This window comes from Prosopis cineraria, unplaced genomic scaffold (assembly GCF_029017545.1).
Source record: "Prosopis cineraria cultivar Desert tree isolate PC_DT_omini unplaced genomic scaffold, ASM2901754v1 PC78, whole genome shotgun sequence".
Lineage (NCBI taxonomy): Eukaryota > Viridiplantae > Streptophyta > Magnoliopsida > Fabales > Fabaceae > Prosopis > Prosopis cineraria.
The window spans coordinates 1,638-19,581 of NW_026555405.1; the positions used below are offsets into that span (position 1 = coordinate 1,638).

A 17,944-nucleotide genomic window follows, 5' to 3' on the forward strand; every position below is an offset into this window, starting at 1 on the left:
ATTGGATACCCTGTCATTATAAATGCTAACTTTAACCATTAGTTAATTTAAAAAAATTAAAGGAAAGGGTTTAAAAGTTATAGAAAAGGACCCATAAAATTTCACTTAAGTACCATATGAATATTTGGATGCAAATGTTTTTTCTTACCCATATAAAAGCCTAAAATACAATGTTGACTAACCAATTTAACCAGCTATTGGGTAATGAATGGATCACAATTATTGGAAACAACATCAATAAATAATTAAAAAATATTATATTTGTTTTACAAATCTTCACATACAATTTATAACTTTTAATATTTACACATTCTTCATAAATTTACAACTTAACTAGTTTATCTATTATTTATAAATGAACATGTTTTTTACACTTGCTTTAATTTTTTGAAGGAGGGATTATAAATTTTAGAGAAAGACTTATACATTATCACATTATTTTATAGACTTAATCAATATTAATTTTCTTATAAGGTACTTTTTTGTATTGTAATTTTTATGGGTCATTTTCTATGATATTTAAAGTTCTTTTTTTCTTTGTAATTTTTATGTCAACTAATAATTAAATTTAATTTTTTTAATGGTAGGCTAGAAGGGAAAAATTATATCACAAGTAAGTTCAGCATATCAAACACTCCTAATCAAATAGCTTAGGCATAAAAATGCTCTTTAATAATCATTCCTTAACTTTCCAATTAATTAATGGAAAGATAACACCTTTTCATTATACTTCACCTTTTCTTTTGAAAAATTCTTTATACCCAGCTCACTTTATTCCTCCTCTTCTTATAATTTTATATTGATGGAATATGACCAACACTAATGACATCAATTATTTGTTTAATCAAGCAAAATTCATAACTTATCCAATTATTAAAATAGGACACAAAATCGAAGAAGAGAACAAGTATCGTATTGTAAGCATGACATTTTTATGGCCGACACTACAGTTTTAACTCTACATTGATACCACATAAAGCCAAAGTATGAAATTATTTTTTAAAAAGAATGGAATTAAAAGAAGAAAATAAATTATAAAAAATATTAAGAAGAAAAAATTAAAATTAGAAAAAATTAAGGTCGAAAATAAAATTTGAAGAGAATTATCACTTAAGGAAGGAAACATGCTTTACTCTAAAATTAAATTAAATTTGTTTAATAAAAACACATAACTAAAAAAATAATTTGACCGAACAATGCTAATAATTGCCATGACGAACTATTGATAACGTCATAAAGATTAGTGCGAAGCAGCTGAGGCAGATAATGAGAGTGACGATTAATAAGAAATTGAATTAATTTTATGCTTAGTTGAGGATTTTACAGCTGCTCATCTCGTTCTTACCGATAAATTGCGAGCGTTTACATCTTACATATGAAAAAATTGTATTATTTTTAAAACTTAATTTTTTTTTGATAGGATTTAACATTTCATTTTAACGATTATTTAATAGTAATTTATCCTTAGTTTTGCATGGAGAGTTAGATGTAAACAATTTTTGAATTTTATTTTATGTATATATCACGCGCTTGGTACGTATTTATCAAGTAAAATTAATTTATGCCAACGTACTTTGTTTAAAATAAATTTGTATTATCTAGAAGACTTAATATATTTTCTAAACTTAATTCCTTGCGCTCACCTTATTTTATGAAAATTGAGAGTAACCTTTGGCACTAATATGAATTAATTATTGTACAAAACTAAACGCATTTTTGTATGCATTGCCTGAAATCTGCAAAATGTCACTGCTCACGAACAATTCAGCTCCCTAAACATTAACTTAATTTATTTCTAATAAAAATTAACTTAATTTATTTCTAGAAATCAGAATCAATCCTAAAAAGCTCAAGTTTCAGCAGATTGTATCAGACTACAATGTCCATTTAGTTAGGAAATTTGCGTAATTTTTTATTTTTAAATTAATATATGTTCAGTTGGTGAAAGAAGAAAACACTCGTATTTTTTTTTTTGGGTGAACAAAACACTTGTATTTACATATAAATTACTCCCCCTTTTGAGATAAAGACGGCCATATCTAGTTTTTTATTTTCCTCTTTGGGACAGCTTTACACTTTAGAACGCACTACAGTAGAATCTACCACTTAACGTTTCTTAGTTAGAGAGTTGTACCAGCTTAATTGAAGATATCGAATTCAAGCTTTGGAGATGTGCAAAAATAATGGTGGTAGCGCTTTCATTTGAAAGAGTTTTATTTTTGGCTCATTTTGAATTAATATTGACCCTCATTAAAGTCTTCTCAAGTCGACATGGAGTAGACCTAAATACTAGGTACTGCACAGAAAAACAAGAACGATACTTAAGTTCCAACGGGATCATTAATTTGTTAAATAAAGTCCAAATAAATTAAATTTATAAATGTAAAGTAAGTCCTTTAGGTCCTTATTTGGTATTTTTATATAGTTCAATCTATTTTTAATTTTAAAATAAAGAAAATGAGTTGCAAATACAAGAAGATAAATCTATAAATTTGGGAGATAAAGTTGCAAATTCTTGAAAGTGTTTAAATAATATGACATTACTTTTTAAATTTAATCATTAATATTTGTGTTCCTTATTAAATTGGGAAAAAAGAGTTACAAATTCAAAATGATGAAATTACAAATTTGTCTCTCACATTTTTTTATTTTGATATTTTGCAATTTTGTCTCCCAAATTTATAATTTTATCTTGTTGAATTTGCAATTCATTTTTTCAATTTTAATAGAGAATAGAAATCTTAATGATTAACTTTAAAAAGAAACAAGTCATTATTTAAACACTTCTAGAAATTTGCAACTTTATCTTGGCTCCCAAATTTTCAATTTGGTCATCTTAAATTTGTAACTTGCTTTCCCAATTTTCAGTAGGGAACACAAAGCTTAATGGTTAAATTTGAAAGGTAACATACCATTATTTAGACATTTCCAAGAATTTGCAACTTTGTCTCCCAAATTTGCATTTTTGTCTTGTTAAATTTGCAACTCATTTTTTCAATTTTAAAATCAGCAACAAATTCCATTATATGAAAATACCAGTTAAAGACCTAGGAGACTTCTACATTTTAAAATTTGTGGGGACTTTCTTAGAATAAAATTATCCCAATGGGGCTTAAGTGTTATTCCAAAAAAATAATAATAAACAACACACAAGACCATTCATCATTTGGATAACAACCTAAAAGTTAGCCAGATTCCACGTCTTATAGTAATGATAATAAAATAATCAATCATCAAATTATTTAATACAGTAAGTAGAGGCTGATTGTATCATGTTAGGAATTATGGAGTGGAGATTGATCATCTGCTCCTGAATAATTTATTGCATATAGTACTGAAAGAAAAAGCGAAGGCGATAATCGGAATGTGTATAAATATACAAGTGTATATCATATAAATGAGACCGACAACATATACGTCCTTTTGTTTGTCACACTTAAGTAGGAAGTGCTAGGAGATAAAACCAAATGAGCTCCTTGTACTATAATGCCCCCCCCCCCAATTCACTTACAAGCAATATTTTATAATAATTAAAAAAAGTAAAATAGTCTATATGATTGGATGCATGAGGATTTGGTTCAAATCCTCCGTTTAAATAGATAAAAGTCTTAGATTTAGATTTGACCTAAATTCAAATTCATGTTTTATTATAATTTCTTTATAATTTTAACTTTCTTGTAGATTTTAATTATTTGAAATTTTAACTATTTCAACTCTATCATTTTTTTCTTCATATTTTTACCATCAGTATCTTTGTTATTTTCATCACTCCTCTCATCTCTCATTCTTGCATCTCAGTATCTCACCAATTGAAGAATAAAGATAAGCTTGTCACTTTCAAAATTTTGTTTTTGCTTTGAATCATAACTTGTCTCTTGTTCACCTTTAATTTTTTTCCACTATCTAGACAAATAATTTTAAATACATAAATTTTAAATATGAGATTTTAAATCAAACATTATCTCATTGATTTTATATTTTACTTCTATTTTACATTCTTTTAAAACGAATATGCCCAACCACGAAACTGCGAATTTTTTGGAAAAGCAGTCTCTTTATGAAAGCAAGAGAAGGATTTCGAGCCCATCAATCATGAGAATCACAGAACCCCAAGAACGCTTCTTTTTCCTTTTTTTTAATTTTAAAAAATAATTTTGTAAAGATCATCTAATGTAAGACTCTGATAAAGTTTGGCATCTCACTAGAAAAATGGACTCCATCAGCAAAATAATGTTTGGCATGTACATTTCCTTGCAAGCATCACATGTATGGGATATGGAATGTGCTTTCCTTCGTGATTTGTGTGCGTGTATATATTAAACTATTATAATATTCCTTAAGTTGTATCATTAAAATTATCTAGAAATTATTTTGATTTCTATTTTTACCTATAATAAATACCATAAATTTTAAAAAACATATATTCTCTGTCTCTATCCTCTCATTGAAAATTGATAATGGCATTTTTAAAATAAATCAATTAATATTACACAAATTCTTGTAAAATGAATTATATTTATTTTTATGTTATTATCAATATATATATCAATACATACTCCCTTCCTTAAGATATTTTTTAGAAATTTTATTTGATCCTTAACATTAGATACTTTATAAAATCTAGTAAGTAAAGTAATTATGAATTATTTTCAAAAGATCTCACATGTCTAATTAATTCATTTGAACGATCCATTTAACTTTAAGGTAAAAATGTAGAAGTTAAGACTTTTAATTAATTGTAGTTTACGAATGTTACAGTAATTTTTGAAGAAATTAAGACTACTCTTAATTAACTAATATAATTCACATCAAATTTTTTAACATGGTTGATTCAATTAAAAGTTCATTATAAATATTATGGAAAGTAGTATAATAAAATTTATGAAAAACAATACAGACAATGAATAGCGTAACTCATTCTCTGTGTGTGTATTTATGTAGTCGAATTTAATAAATATATCAAAGGTATTCTCGAAATATCTGTGAGGCCAGTCCATTTTTGATATATTAACTCAAAATTTTATGAATCAAGTTTACAAATTTTTCTCTCTCTATAATAAAATTTATAGAAAACTATACGAATAATGAATAGCTTAACTCATTCTTTGTATATATATGCAGTCACATTTAATGAATATATCAAAAGTATTCCATCCTCATTTTCGAGACTCAAATGGTGGGAGAGAAGGAATGGCTGAAAAGTTGGGGAAATAACACTGTATATTAACTGAAAATTTTATGACTGGAGCACATGAGTTCTTCTTCTTTATTATATATTAGTTAATAATTACTTTTGTAATTTTTAATTTATTATGGAAAAAATGTCGAATGAAGGTGTGATGCTTGCTTGTGCATCCATCTTTGATCTACAAAAGCAACAAATTTTTTCAATGAATATGAAAAGCACGGCCATTTTTTATTTTTTTGTGAAATCTACATATGCTTATCTTAGGAAGGAGGGAACGTTGAACCCACTATGGAGTAAAATTTGGAAAATGAGGATTCCCCATAGATGCAAATCTTTTATGTGGATGGTACTACATGACAGGTTGTTAACCAATAAACTTCATGTTTAGAAGCACTTAAGTAATGATGCGAGTTGCACGTGGCGTAAGGATGCGGGTGAGGATATTCTTCATGTCCTTCAGCATTTGCTTGGAAGTCCAAGATTTGTGGAAAGCTTTTGTTAAACCAGATTTTGTAGATCAATTCTTCAACGCTCAACTTTGGGATTGGTGCCGAATGAATATTTCCATAAATGTTGGCATGGCAAATGATTATTGGAAGAGTTGGTTCGCGATAGTGTGCTGGCTTCTATGGAAGCGTAGAAATGATTGTATTTTCCAAAATACTACTCAGTCAAATGCTTTGATCACAAATCATGTGAAGGCCATCTTAAAGTGGATGACGCAAGACCAGTAAGATCTTCGAGAGATGAAACCAGGTAGGAACAGACCTGATATCCTGACTAGTGGGTATAACCCAAACAGATTGCAACTTTTTGTGGATGGTGCATTTTCACAGTGATCAGATGCAGCAGGTTGTGGCGAGTATTGAAGGACCATAATGGCAGCCCATTGAGAGCTTTTATGCTTAGGCTACAAGAAGGCAATGCCTTTTTTGCAAAACTATGGGCATGTTTAACAAGTCTGAAGATTGCATGGGATAATGGATGCCGCTCCCTAATTCTGCATAGTAATGCCACAGAAGTTGTGAACCTGATAAAAGGAGGGAACGCACGTGGACGTCCATATGTATTGTGGACTTATCATAGATATTCATGAGCTGCTTAGCTAGAGCTGAGAAGTGGGTCCATGCATAATTGAGCTCTAAATATTGAGGCTGACTCTCTTGGGAAGCGTTCTTTGGGAGCGGCACTTGGTTTCTATCATCCGGCATTGCATGTGCCAATTTCTTGGAATATCTGAAACCACTTTAAGCTCTCCATCTTGTGTCTTTTTGCTTTCCTTTGTTGCTTGCGTTTTTCTTTTTCTTTTTCTTTTTTTTTTGCTTCCTTTGTATATATAAAAAAAGCAACAATTTTTTTTTAATACAAAAGCAACAAAATTGAAGTTGAGAAAGTTGCGAGAGGACCTACAGATGAGTAGACCCGTCACTTTGTTATTATGATATGACGAAAGATCAATACTAGATCTTTTTTTTTTTTGGGCCAAAGAAGATTAGTACTACATCCTCACATCTGAGCATATACTAATTAAAAACACTATGTCCCACTTTATTGTCATTTCTCACACACTGGGTTGGCGCAACCTAACATTGAAATTAATCTACATAGCCATTTTCTTGTATTGCGGAATTACTATTGGACTTCTCACTTTGTGCTTGCCATCTGTCCATGCCAGCTCCCCAAATGAAGGCTGATCTGAAGTTTTGGCTGAACTTGTTGCCTGCAAAATCACCAGATAGCTCTTCTTCTGGTTTGTCCTCTGAAACGTCAAAGTTGTCGGAAGAACAGCAACCTTAACTCCTGTCGGGGCTGTGACATTTACAGTATACGTGCTTGGAGGTCCAACATTTGTTACAGTGCGAGTAACATTTACAGGCTTCACACCCAGAAAAGGTAATGTGATGGAAGGGTAGTTGAAATCTTCTAGTCTGTAAGACCTCGGACATTTGTATGGCCTGTTATAGTTAATGGCTTCCACTAATCTTGCCTCATAAGCAGAGGCACATAACAAATTGAGGTAATCAGAAACCTTGAGGTCATAAACAAGACCTGGGTCTATTGCTTGGTTGGGTTTGACGAATCCTGTACCATAATGAAATGGAGTTGCTACTTCATCATCTTGCTCGTCCCGAATCTGCGCATTGGTGTTATCCAGTATGTTTGCTGAAACGACATAGTTTTGAATACTTGTTAGAGAGAGAGAGAGAGAGAGAGAGCAAACTGTAAACATGATAACAGACTAATGCATGTCATAATACCGGTGGTCATGATGGCTGACTTGATCATTGCAGGACTCCAACTAGGATGGCGAGTTTTAAGAAGACCAACAATGCCAGTAACATGAGGACATGCCATGGAAGTTCCAGATAGAATGTTATAGTCAAAGTGACGTCCTACATCCGAATCTAGGTTGGTGGGACTTGCAGCAGAGGAATAAGCGGCAATTATATCCTGACCTGGTGCAGTTACATCAGGCTGAAAATAACCATAAGAAAAAAAAAAAAAACAGTTACCACAGGAAAACAAAAAGATCATGAACCATGTCCTTGATTGAATGCGTGTTAAGAATGGGGAGTGACTAAAATGGAAGAAAGGAAAAACGAGCAAAATTAGTGAAATAACACCATATCTTAATTTAAAATTTTAATGCTTAAGTTTATGGGTCCATGGTTTTCATTAATTATATATTACTTTTCTTGTCTTATTTATATAATAGAAAGAATATTTGTTTTGATTTTATTTATATAAAATTCCTCAATGATTATTGTGTTATCTTTACCCTTTTACCTTTATTAAATGTGGGGAAGGTTATTAAATGTTAAAATATTTTATTTTTAAAGTATGTATATATATTTAATAGAAGTAAAGTTAAAAACTTGTTGAATTTTATACAAAGTAAATGAGATTTAAGATTTTTTTTGGTTTTAGTAAAAATGTTAGAAATGACTTATACATAGAACTAAAGAGAGTGGTTATTAAGCCTAATTTTATTCGATGTAAGATTTTTCTAATCTTTCTAAAGCCTCTCATATTTGTACAACCTAACCATATGGATATATACATATGTATAACCTCGAGGATTGAGGGTAGAATCATGTTGGGTCCCCTGGATGAGAATGTTGAAACTTTTGGAGCTGGCCTTTTTGGGATAATTGTTTTTGCGTTGTCCAAGAATGCAAGCGGGTTCCTACACCAATATATATATATATATATATGAATAAATGGAGCCCCTGTGATTGGAAATTAAATATTTTTCCAAGCAACTTCAAATTAAAGGGATTAGCATATGTAATAACTTACTTATTGTTGTCGAGATAGTCCGACAAATCATTACCATGGGAATGATGAGTTGGGGGCGGCGGAGGTTTTTTAGTAGGAACATTGGAAGTATCGATTACATGAGCATCAGCTGTAGCTGTATTAAATTGCTCATCATTGCGCAGAATCATTTTCAATGCGCCTACACGCTTTGCTTCTGCACCCTTGTCCACAGGTCTTAAGCTCCTTCCTCTTTGGCACACCAATATGCGACCCCTTACCTTTGTAGGATCAAGAGTTCCTGGTCTGCAAAGTTGACTACAACAGGAACCAAAATATAATGTATATTATATTGTATCCATCATATACTGATAGCTAATTAATTAAAGCATGAAGAATCGAGAAATTATATATTTCATTCATTCTCACGCGTCTTGAAATGTCGCATTAGGAAGCTTGACATTGCCACCAATGACCACGGGAATCAACTTCTGAGATGTCGAGTTTGTGGCAAGACTTGTCCCCTGATTGTCCATGTTTTTGTTAGTTAAAATTGACGTAGTTTAAGTTAGAGAAACAAACTAATACTTAATTTTAAGCCATATCAGTAATAATGAGGTTAATATTGTTGAAACTTGAAAGAACAAGCCATATATACCTTTATGCGTTGGCCATTACCGAGAGTAATATTATCAGTGAAGTCCCTGTCTATGGAGCCGGAAGCAACAGTGAAGATCCAAGGTGCTACATTCGATACAGTTTGAAGTTCAGGACCATCATTACCAGCAGAGGCAACCACTATTATGCCTCTAGAAACTGCATGAAAGGACCCAATGGAGATCCCATTTGTCAACATGTCATTAATATCTGGGACGGCACTTCGGCCGATGGAAACAGAGAGCACATTGACACCATCATCAATGGCATGATCAAAAGCAGAAATCAAGTCTTCATCAGTGCAGTCTTCAGAATTATCACGGCCCCAGCAGACTTTGTACACTGCAAGACGAGCTCTCGGAGATCCGCCTTTCGCAGTGCCATTCCCGTTGTTGAGAACACTTACGTTCCGAACAAAGTTGCCGCCGGCTGTTGACAGTGTGTGGGTCCCATGCCCCTCGAAGTCACGAGCACTGATACCATTTGATGGGCCCAGGCTTCCATGTTTTATCTCATAGGCTTTATAAAAGGTTTTGGCTCCAATGAGCTTCCTGTTTTACCAAATAATGATCAAAAGATACAAATGATCCTTCCTCCTATCCTTCAAAATTTATTGTTTTAACAATTTTATTATAAAAAAATTAATCTTTCAATCTTTCAACTTTTAACTCACTTATAACTCGATCTCTCAATTATAACTCAATGCAATTTAGTCCATTAACTTTTGACTCGTTTATAACTCAATTTTTCAAATTTTGTTAGCTAGCTCTCTTTTTTTTTTTTTTATGTTAGTTTAGATCCTACCTCAAAGAGTAAGAGGAAAGTATTTTAGAATAAGAGATGAGTATTTTTTTATCTATTTTATTTGATAAAGATAATTTTTTTTAAAAATTTGAAAAATAAAGATCGAATTATAAGTGAATCAAAAGTTAAGTGACAAAATTACAGCAAGTCATAGTTGAGAGATTAAATCATAACAAGTCATAATTAAAAAATTAGATTACAAGTGAATTAAAAGTTAAAGGATTAAAAGATTATTTTTTTTATTATTTAAAACAAGAAATTATGAACATGTATTTAACTGCATTTTGATCAAACCTGTTACAAAGAGTCATGTTAGAACGGCCAGACAAACTGTAGAGCTTGCATTTTGATCCTCCACGCCACTTCTTTGGAATGGGACCGTACCCATCATCTCGGAAGCTTCTAGACTCCGGCCAAACACCTATCCAATAAAACCACACAATGAATAATAATAATAACAATAATAAACACGCACGTGCAGATTGTTAGAATCTTTATATAAAGTATGTAAATTTTTAGAATCGTCAAAATAGTTCAAGCCATTGAATTAAATATATCCAAATTTTATATTATCATAATTTATTTTTTAATTTATAGATGTGATATTGCTTTTATCTACACGAACACACACAACATGACATTCCAAAATGATAATACAATTACCAGTATCAAGACTGCCGATAATCACATTTTGACCAAATCTTCCTTTGACCCAAGCTGAGTCAGCTATGACTCGTCCATTTCTTTCTTGTCCCAGAAAACCCCATGACCTGGTTGTGTGCAGCTTATGCGATTGGCTCAAGAACACTGACACCACTTTCGGATTTTCTGCATCAATTTTGCAACCATTTTATGTCAATTATTACCAATATACCTCCTTTGCTTTTAATTTATCACAAAATTTTGAAAGGTGAGATGCTAAAATATATACGCTCGTCTGATGCAATGTAGTTAAATAAGGATATTGTTAGGTGAAAAAACAATAAACCAAGTATTGGAACTTCACAACAATAAAACAAACAGTGCGGCTCTTGTTCCTCCACCACTGTTGAGGTTGGGTTCCCATATGCGTATAAGCTCTTTAAATTAAAGGGCTTTATCAGAATATGGAAAAAAATTTGGGTCATTTGGTACAATATAACTGGGTTATTGAGTGTAAAATTCCCCCTAAGGATTTAAAGTCATGAGAGGAATAGTCACCGCACTCTTGCACGCATGATAAAAACTGTCCCACGTGAGTGGGAGCTTTGTGCACATGAGTGCATGAAACCGGACAACATTCGGCATACTCTCAGAACATAAACTTTCCACTCTTTCTCTCTTCTGCTGTAAAACAAAGACAGAGTTCGTGTAACTCCGCATAGAGATCATAACCGGTGCGACAAACAGGTATGCTTCTTTAAATCTTACAGTTGAATATGTTTATTATTAGAGGGTTTAGGATCTAGCCAGTTGAAGTGAGGGTCTCACTTTTGATCTCAGCTGCTTCTTCTTCTTCAAGTAATGCAGCAAAGCCATTGATGTGTTTGTTGTAAGAGTAAAACATGGCTTCTTTGGCCCTCTCATGACTGTCAAAAATCTTATTCTTGTCAGGTACAGATCTTGCTGCCCAAAGCATGTAAATCGATTGACTAGAAATTAATGGGAAGTGCGTACCTTCCTAAGACTGAGGCAAGCAAATCATAATGTGAACTTGTGGCGATGTCCATATCAGCAGAGGAAGGTCTCGAACCATGAGAATGTGATCCTAAGTATACAACGTAAGACTATGCAAAAGACAAAGGAAAACGAAAACATTGGATAAGTCATTTAAAGCTATCGATTGATCGACGATGATAAAAGATTATTAACCAGAACAAATGCTGGCTTGCCTTTTTAATGGCATGTGCAGGTCGCTGCAACTGCAAGAAGCTGCAAACCAGAAGCGAAGAAAGAAGGTGATGAAACATAGTCAAGCCTATCATTTTTCTTCACCTTGACAAGTACAATGATCGATGTGCGAGAATGGCAACTCTAATTCGTCTATTTATATTAATCCATTCTCAGGTACAAGTGGATGGGGAAACTTTTGTTTCAGTATTCTTCTTAATATAATGAAGAAAATGGGCCTACCATACTTGCTTCTGGTTCCATTGTTACAATGTGCTTGTCGGCATATACTGCCTCTCTAATGTAGTGATGTTGTGGAGCTTGAATTAATGTAGATTTCTCGAAGTGTTCCAAGAGAGAAGGACAAGATTAAGTGGGAGGAAGTGGAACCCAAAGGACAATCTATATATATATATATATATATAAGTAGAACCCAAAGGACAAGTTCTTTGCACTGAGTTGTGTTGGTGGTAGGTAGGAAACTAAAGCTTGAGTCGTATCGAAAGACATTGTCCTTAAAAACTATTCCTGCACACTGGTATGGTAGATCGACAGCTTTCTAGGATTAAATAAGCTCTTCCTGCAAACAAGCAAGGCAACGTAACAGCATATACTAGTAGGAAAGTAACTCAAACAGATGAACACAGTACATACAAGGCAGGGGAAAAAAGAACTAGCTCAAAAACTCAAGAGCCTAGCAAAGTGGTTCTATCTGTAGACATGCCTATATATAAGTCAAAATCCTAGACGAATGTTGGAATACTAATCACCTGATTAATCTACTATTAAACCTCGGTTACAAGTATATTATTTCCATTAAGCATTGAGTCATTAGGGGCATAAAACGGTATTGAAATCTGATTAATAAAATTCATTTAACAATTTGTTTAAAGCCTAGGAATGATTAAGGTTCAAATTCAAATTTCAATTAGTCAAAAAATAAGTTTTCTGGTAAGCTAATTTAAATAAATAATTATTTATTTTTTACAAAAATAATCTAGTAAAAGGAACCCAATGCCTGTTTAACTCATGCACAGGGGGGTGAATTGGTTGTTTTCAACTGCGATTGCCTTAAGTTAGCTTGTTTCGTGCACACGAGCCTACTTCTCCTCCAAGTCCATTTTTGTAGCCCATTTCATTCCTTAATATTTATATACTAGAAGCTCTCTTCATGTGGGCAATATAGGACTTCTTCTTTTGACACACACACACACACACACAGAGACACACACACACAAAATAACTATAACAATCCCCCACATGTATTAAAAAGACCTACTATTATCTAAATTATTCAAATAAAAGATAATCACTTTGAATTTGGTGTCTTTCGACTTGAACCAAACCTAAACCAATAAAATTTAGCACATAGAAAAGGCGATGTAACTTTGTTATTGAAGCAATAGATCTTAAGTGTGTACTAGAGATCTTATTAATTAGATTATACCCCTACAATCTCTACTATTAATGATAGTTTTGCATATTATCGACCATGCGCATGCCTAGTTTTGACAAATGCTCTGGAGATTTTGCCACGATCTCATAGAAACGGCCCTACTCTACATTTATATAGGTGTTTTCATTAAGTGTATCTGTAATGAATGCACAATCCACAAGGACTATGAAAACATTAAGAGCTTCTGCTCAGCCTTCGTTCAATACATTCTAACACTTTCTCAAGCCAGGAGAAGGGACAAAAATTTAGTGCTAGCAGAACTAACAAATGACTTTTTCTTACTCATTAAACCTTCTTTATAGGATCTCCAATCATAAAGGTTGGATTTCCATCACCGTCAACTTCAAATAGACTTAAGTCCCATTCCCCCCGATGTTTTTATAATAACCCATGAGTTTAAATTAAAAATTAAACTTTATGATTAAGTATTTTAATTGAATTTTTATTAATTTTTGGGGCAAATATAATAAGAAAGGATCATTGTATAGTGAAAATTGTGTTTATAATTAATCCATCAAGTCCCTGGTTTGAGTCTTGTAGATGCATGAAAGGATTTTTATTTTAGTTTTTGAGTAAATGACCATCATGCCCCTCTGGGAATAAAATAAAATAAAAACAAAACAAAAGGAAGGATACACATGCACATAAGATGGGAGCATTTCCTTCCCCTTTCATTTTCACCTCCACAGTAGATATAGCTAGAGTTAGTTCCAGAAGCTTCGTCCACTGCCTCTCCCTTCTCCTTTTCATTCATCAATCATCGAAAACTATTGGGGTGTGCCATTTGTTCGCCACTTTGGTGGTTATGTGGGGTTGTGATCTTATTTTCTTCCTCCTCTGTTTTGACACTATCAGTCTTGCTTTATTCCTCTATTACCATTTAGTCGCCAGTTAGTGTTTGCAATAGGTTTGCCATTATTAAGGTTTGATTCACAATGTCCATGCTTCCCTGCACTTCCACCCATCCTTTCTTGGTTCTACTTCTCATCGCCGACGTTCACCTCTTCCGTCACTGTGCTTTCTATAGTGTGGGTGTCAGACATTTTTCTTCTTCCTCCTCCATTTCTGCTCAAGCAACTCCTCTTGTTTCTAGTATTGATAATTTAAGGTGAGGATTTTTGAGTACTATTTCATGGTTATTTTTTTGGGTGTATTTAGAAAGCTATAATAGTGATCTCTGCCCAATGATGTTGCCATCTGTGACTTTGTTTAGAGTAAGATTTGAGTAAATTAAAATTTAAAGGTTAAGTGAATATATATTTCCATTGAGTAATCTGTATATAGTTGTTTTGGGTTATTGTCAATAGAGATGAATGTGAATTTGGTTCTTCATTTGAAGTCAAAATTGATTTTGCTCTAGATTAAATCTAAATATTGGTATTGAGAAATTTTGGAAAGGATATTAAGGAAAAAGATGCTTTATGTTTTTTCAAACTTGGATGCATATAAGAGATTTGACAAAATGCTTAGAAGGAAGTTGGAATAAGAAATAGAGATTTGAAGAGAATATTTTCATTGATAATTCAAGTACTAAATTTCTATTTATGTATTGATTTCTGGAATATCTATTAAATGTTGTGGAATTGTAGGAAGCCAAATAAAATTTTAGTGTATATTAAGGAGATTGAAAGAGAAATGAACTTGTTATTATGGTTTAGCAATGATGCTTCCAAGATGTTTGATAGAATGTTTGTTAGAATAAGTTTTGTCGGGTTATGAACTTCAAAAAATTTCATTAATTTTTATGAAGTTATTTTTGGTTTAAGTGTTGATTATTCATAGGTTTAACTTGAGCTTTGCGAAGAATTTTGATTGTGAAGCTATTGTTAGATAAATTGGATTTTGGAAATTACATGGTTGATAAGTATAAATGATAATATTGTTTTTTTTAGACTTCATTTGGTAATGCACCTAAGGTGCTTGATGAGATGAGTGATAGAAGAACTTTGAAACTTTAGCATGATTGATGTTGTCTAGAAGAAGGAAGATTTGACTATAAAGAGTGAATATACATTTAGAAATACTATAAGAAAGTGGATAACGTCCCAACCAATTTATCAATAAGATTCTTTTTCCAAGATATTTTTTTTTACTTAGATCATTCAATAACAATTATGTTACGTATTTAATACTTTTTTTAATTAAATTATTTTATCTTCGGAAATTATAAAACATGTTGAGGAATATTTGAGTTATGGTATGTATATGTGTTTTTCCTTATGAAGAATATTTTCAAAATTGATGAAATTATTTTTATCAACTTTGGTTAATTTTGGGTTACTTAATAAATGTCAAACACAGACATTAGTTACAAAATTTTATTTTGGCAAGTTTTTAATGCTCAAAATACTCATGCGAGTTTGACTTTGAGAAATGAAGCTGTATTTTTATAGTGATAATTTTCTCGCATATTTGAAAATGGATTTGAAAGGAATTTTATACAAAACACTAGTTGCTACTGGCAGTCCTATTAGCCCTTGGCGTACCATGGTTAATGACTAGTTAGTTTGTTTTTGTAACATCCTAAATTTAGAGGTTAATCGAGGGTAAAGTGGAAATTAGCGTGGGATTAGAAATTCAAATAATTAATTAGTATTTTGACTTGTTTGTATGTTGTATGAACAGATATTGGTGATAGGAGTGTGTTTTGGGTCAAAGCAAGTATGCATGGTGAGAATAAATCTCACTGTACCACGCGCTGCGGCTTGTGCTGCATGCACCGCAATGCATGGACCAGAATTTGCCTTCATAAGTTGTGAAATTTTGGAAATTTTAGAGGAGAGAAATTGAGTAACACATGAGATAGAGAGATGAGAAGGGCTGAGGAGATAGGTTAAGTCATTTTGAAGCGGTAGAAAGTAATTTAGATTGATAACTTATCAGGTAAGCTACGTATAACTCTTACCTTCAATTCTACACAAATTTCTTTGAAAATGAGTTATAGGGAAATTAAATTGGTGGAATTTGAGGGGTTTGATTCTTGCCCAATAGTAATAAAAAGGTTCTCAGAAGTTAACTTAAAGCTTTGCGACTGGTTTAGAGCTGAATGGTAGAGCTTTGAACCCGTAAGCTCAATTTTAGACTTTAGAGAGAGAAAGTTAGGGCAAAAATCTGTTTTGAATGAAATAAAACTGGTTGAGGTGATATAAAGTGGTAATTGAGTAGTCATAGACTTAGAATGGATAAATGAAAAAGAGTTTACGGATGAATATAGCTCTAAGTAGTAAAAATGAGCTTTTGGTCAAAATAGACCAAATGACTAAAATGTGCGAAATGTGTTCAGATTGGCATATTGGATGTGTGAGTAGAGAAAGAAAGCTTGAGATAAGCTTGTGTGATAGTTGAAATCCACGGGTAACCTTTCTAGTGACAGAAGGGTTGAGGTAACTGAATAACTTCCTTTGTTTGACTGTTGATTGTAACTGTATGTTAGTATACTATGTAGTACATGGAATGGTTTCGAACTAAGCATGTTTTACAGAATTGAGTGATTGTTGTCTGTGAAATGACTTTTAGTTGAAATGAGTATTGAAATGTGTATTTTGTAATGAAACATATTATTAGTATATATATAATGTGCAAGAGAGTGTGATATGGTAAATGGGAACCTTAAATGGTTTGAAAAAGCATGATTATAGGGGTAGGAATTCACCTGAGTGTAGGAGATGATAAAGATCATATGGCAAGGTTTTCTTAGTACCCTGTTAGGGTGCGGTGTTGGAAACAATTCTCCTTAGTGCCTTGAAAGGTGCGGTGTTGGAGATGAGAGACTCTTTAATATCTTTGTGATATAGTGTTGTAGTCAACGATGCCCCATTGTGTATTAGGGGAAACCATAGTCCATATTGTGTGTTAGAACATCTTTGGCCGGTGATTTTGCCACTGTAAGTGAGCTTAAGACTAATGAGAGTGTACGTTGGTATGAGATGAGCCTATGGTTTTATGTCGGGGTGATATGGAGGTTTAGTTGATAGAGATCATACTAGTTTATGATGGGATATGATGAAATAACTTGAGATAACATGGAATCCTGAGTAATTGATGAAAAGTTAAAAATGAAATGAGATAGGTGATGTAAATACTATTTTATAAGGTATTAATGATATACTATGCTTACTTTCATATTGTTGCATGTTATAGTCAATAGGAGTGAGTTATTCTATTACTAAAATTTTTATCTCACCCCCATAGTTACATGTTTACAGGACTGGAAAGTGATCAGGGCAAGGGAAGAAAGTCTAGACTGGCTTGAGGTGTGAAGCCGTGTACTCTAGGTTTGTGTAATGAACTGAACTGAAATTGTATATATAAGTATATATTAGTTTCTATAGGGTTGCATGCATGTATTGAATTGAGTTTTTTGTGAAATCAAGCCCGATTATGTGTATATGTGTTGATTGAGACAAAAGGGGCTATGATTTGGAGTATATGTGTGAAATGGATGTTTGTGTTGGTGAATATTAAGCTAAAGAATAAATTATGATAAAATGAGTAATTTGGGGGCTAAGATTGTATTGTGGATATGATTGTGTATGTATGAGTTGAAAAATAGCCAAGTGGGCTAAGTTTCGTCAAGAAATGGCAAAGTATGTGAAGTTAGTGAATTGTGAAAATTGGCAGTAGAAGGGTTAAATTTTGATCTATGAGTATAATTGTGATTAATTAAGGTCAATTAGGTGTATTAGATCCTTTTGAACTTGATTCAAGGCCTA

The 17,944-nt window shown here is 32.5% G+C and overlaps 1 protein-coding gene across 1 annotated transcript; it reads right to left on the reverse strand.

Moving 5' to 3' along the window:
• Positions 1-6,573: 6,573 nt before the first annotated feature.
• On the reverse strand, positions 6,574-11,894 carry LOC129295246 (subtilisin-like protease Glyma18g48580). The gene is made up of 11 exons (XM_054933744.1): positions 11,779-11,894; positions 11,564-11,673; positions 11,378-11,475; positions 10,571-10,735; positions 10,202-10,328; positions 9,105-9,654; positions 8,876-8,970; positions 8,489-8,764; positions 8,261-8,375; positions 7,447-7,663; positions 6,574-7,351 (listed from the first exon to the last, which is right to left on the reverse strand). The coding sequence occupies exons 1-11, from the start codon at positions 11,869-11,871 to the stop codon at positions 6,789-6,791; spliced, it is 2,409 nt and encodes an 802-aa protein (XP_054789719.1). The 5' UTR covers positions 11,872-11,894; the 3' UTR covers positions 6,574-6,788.
• Between the last annotated feature and the right edge of the window lie 6,050 nt (positions 11,895-17,944).

Bases quoted from the DNA above. Each gene is read 5' to 3' on its own strand.
- LOC129295246 (XM_054933744.1), bottom strand. From the start codon at position 11,871: ATGATAGGCTTGACTATGTTTCATCACCTTCTTTCTTCGCTTCTGGTT. The intron at 8,971-9,104 runs GTATATATGGCT...ATGGACAATCAG, and splicing joins GTAATGGCCAACGCATAAAG to GGGACAAGTCTTGCCACAAA. The intron at 7,664-8,260 runs GTTATACATATG...GGTTATTTTCAG, and splicing joins TTCTACCCTCAATCCTCGAG to CCTGATGTAACTGCACCAGG.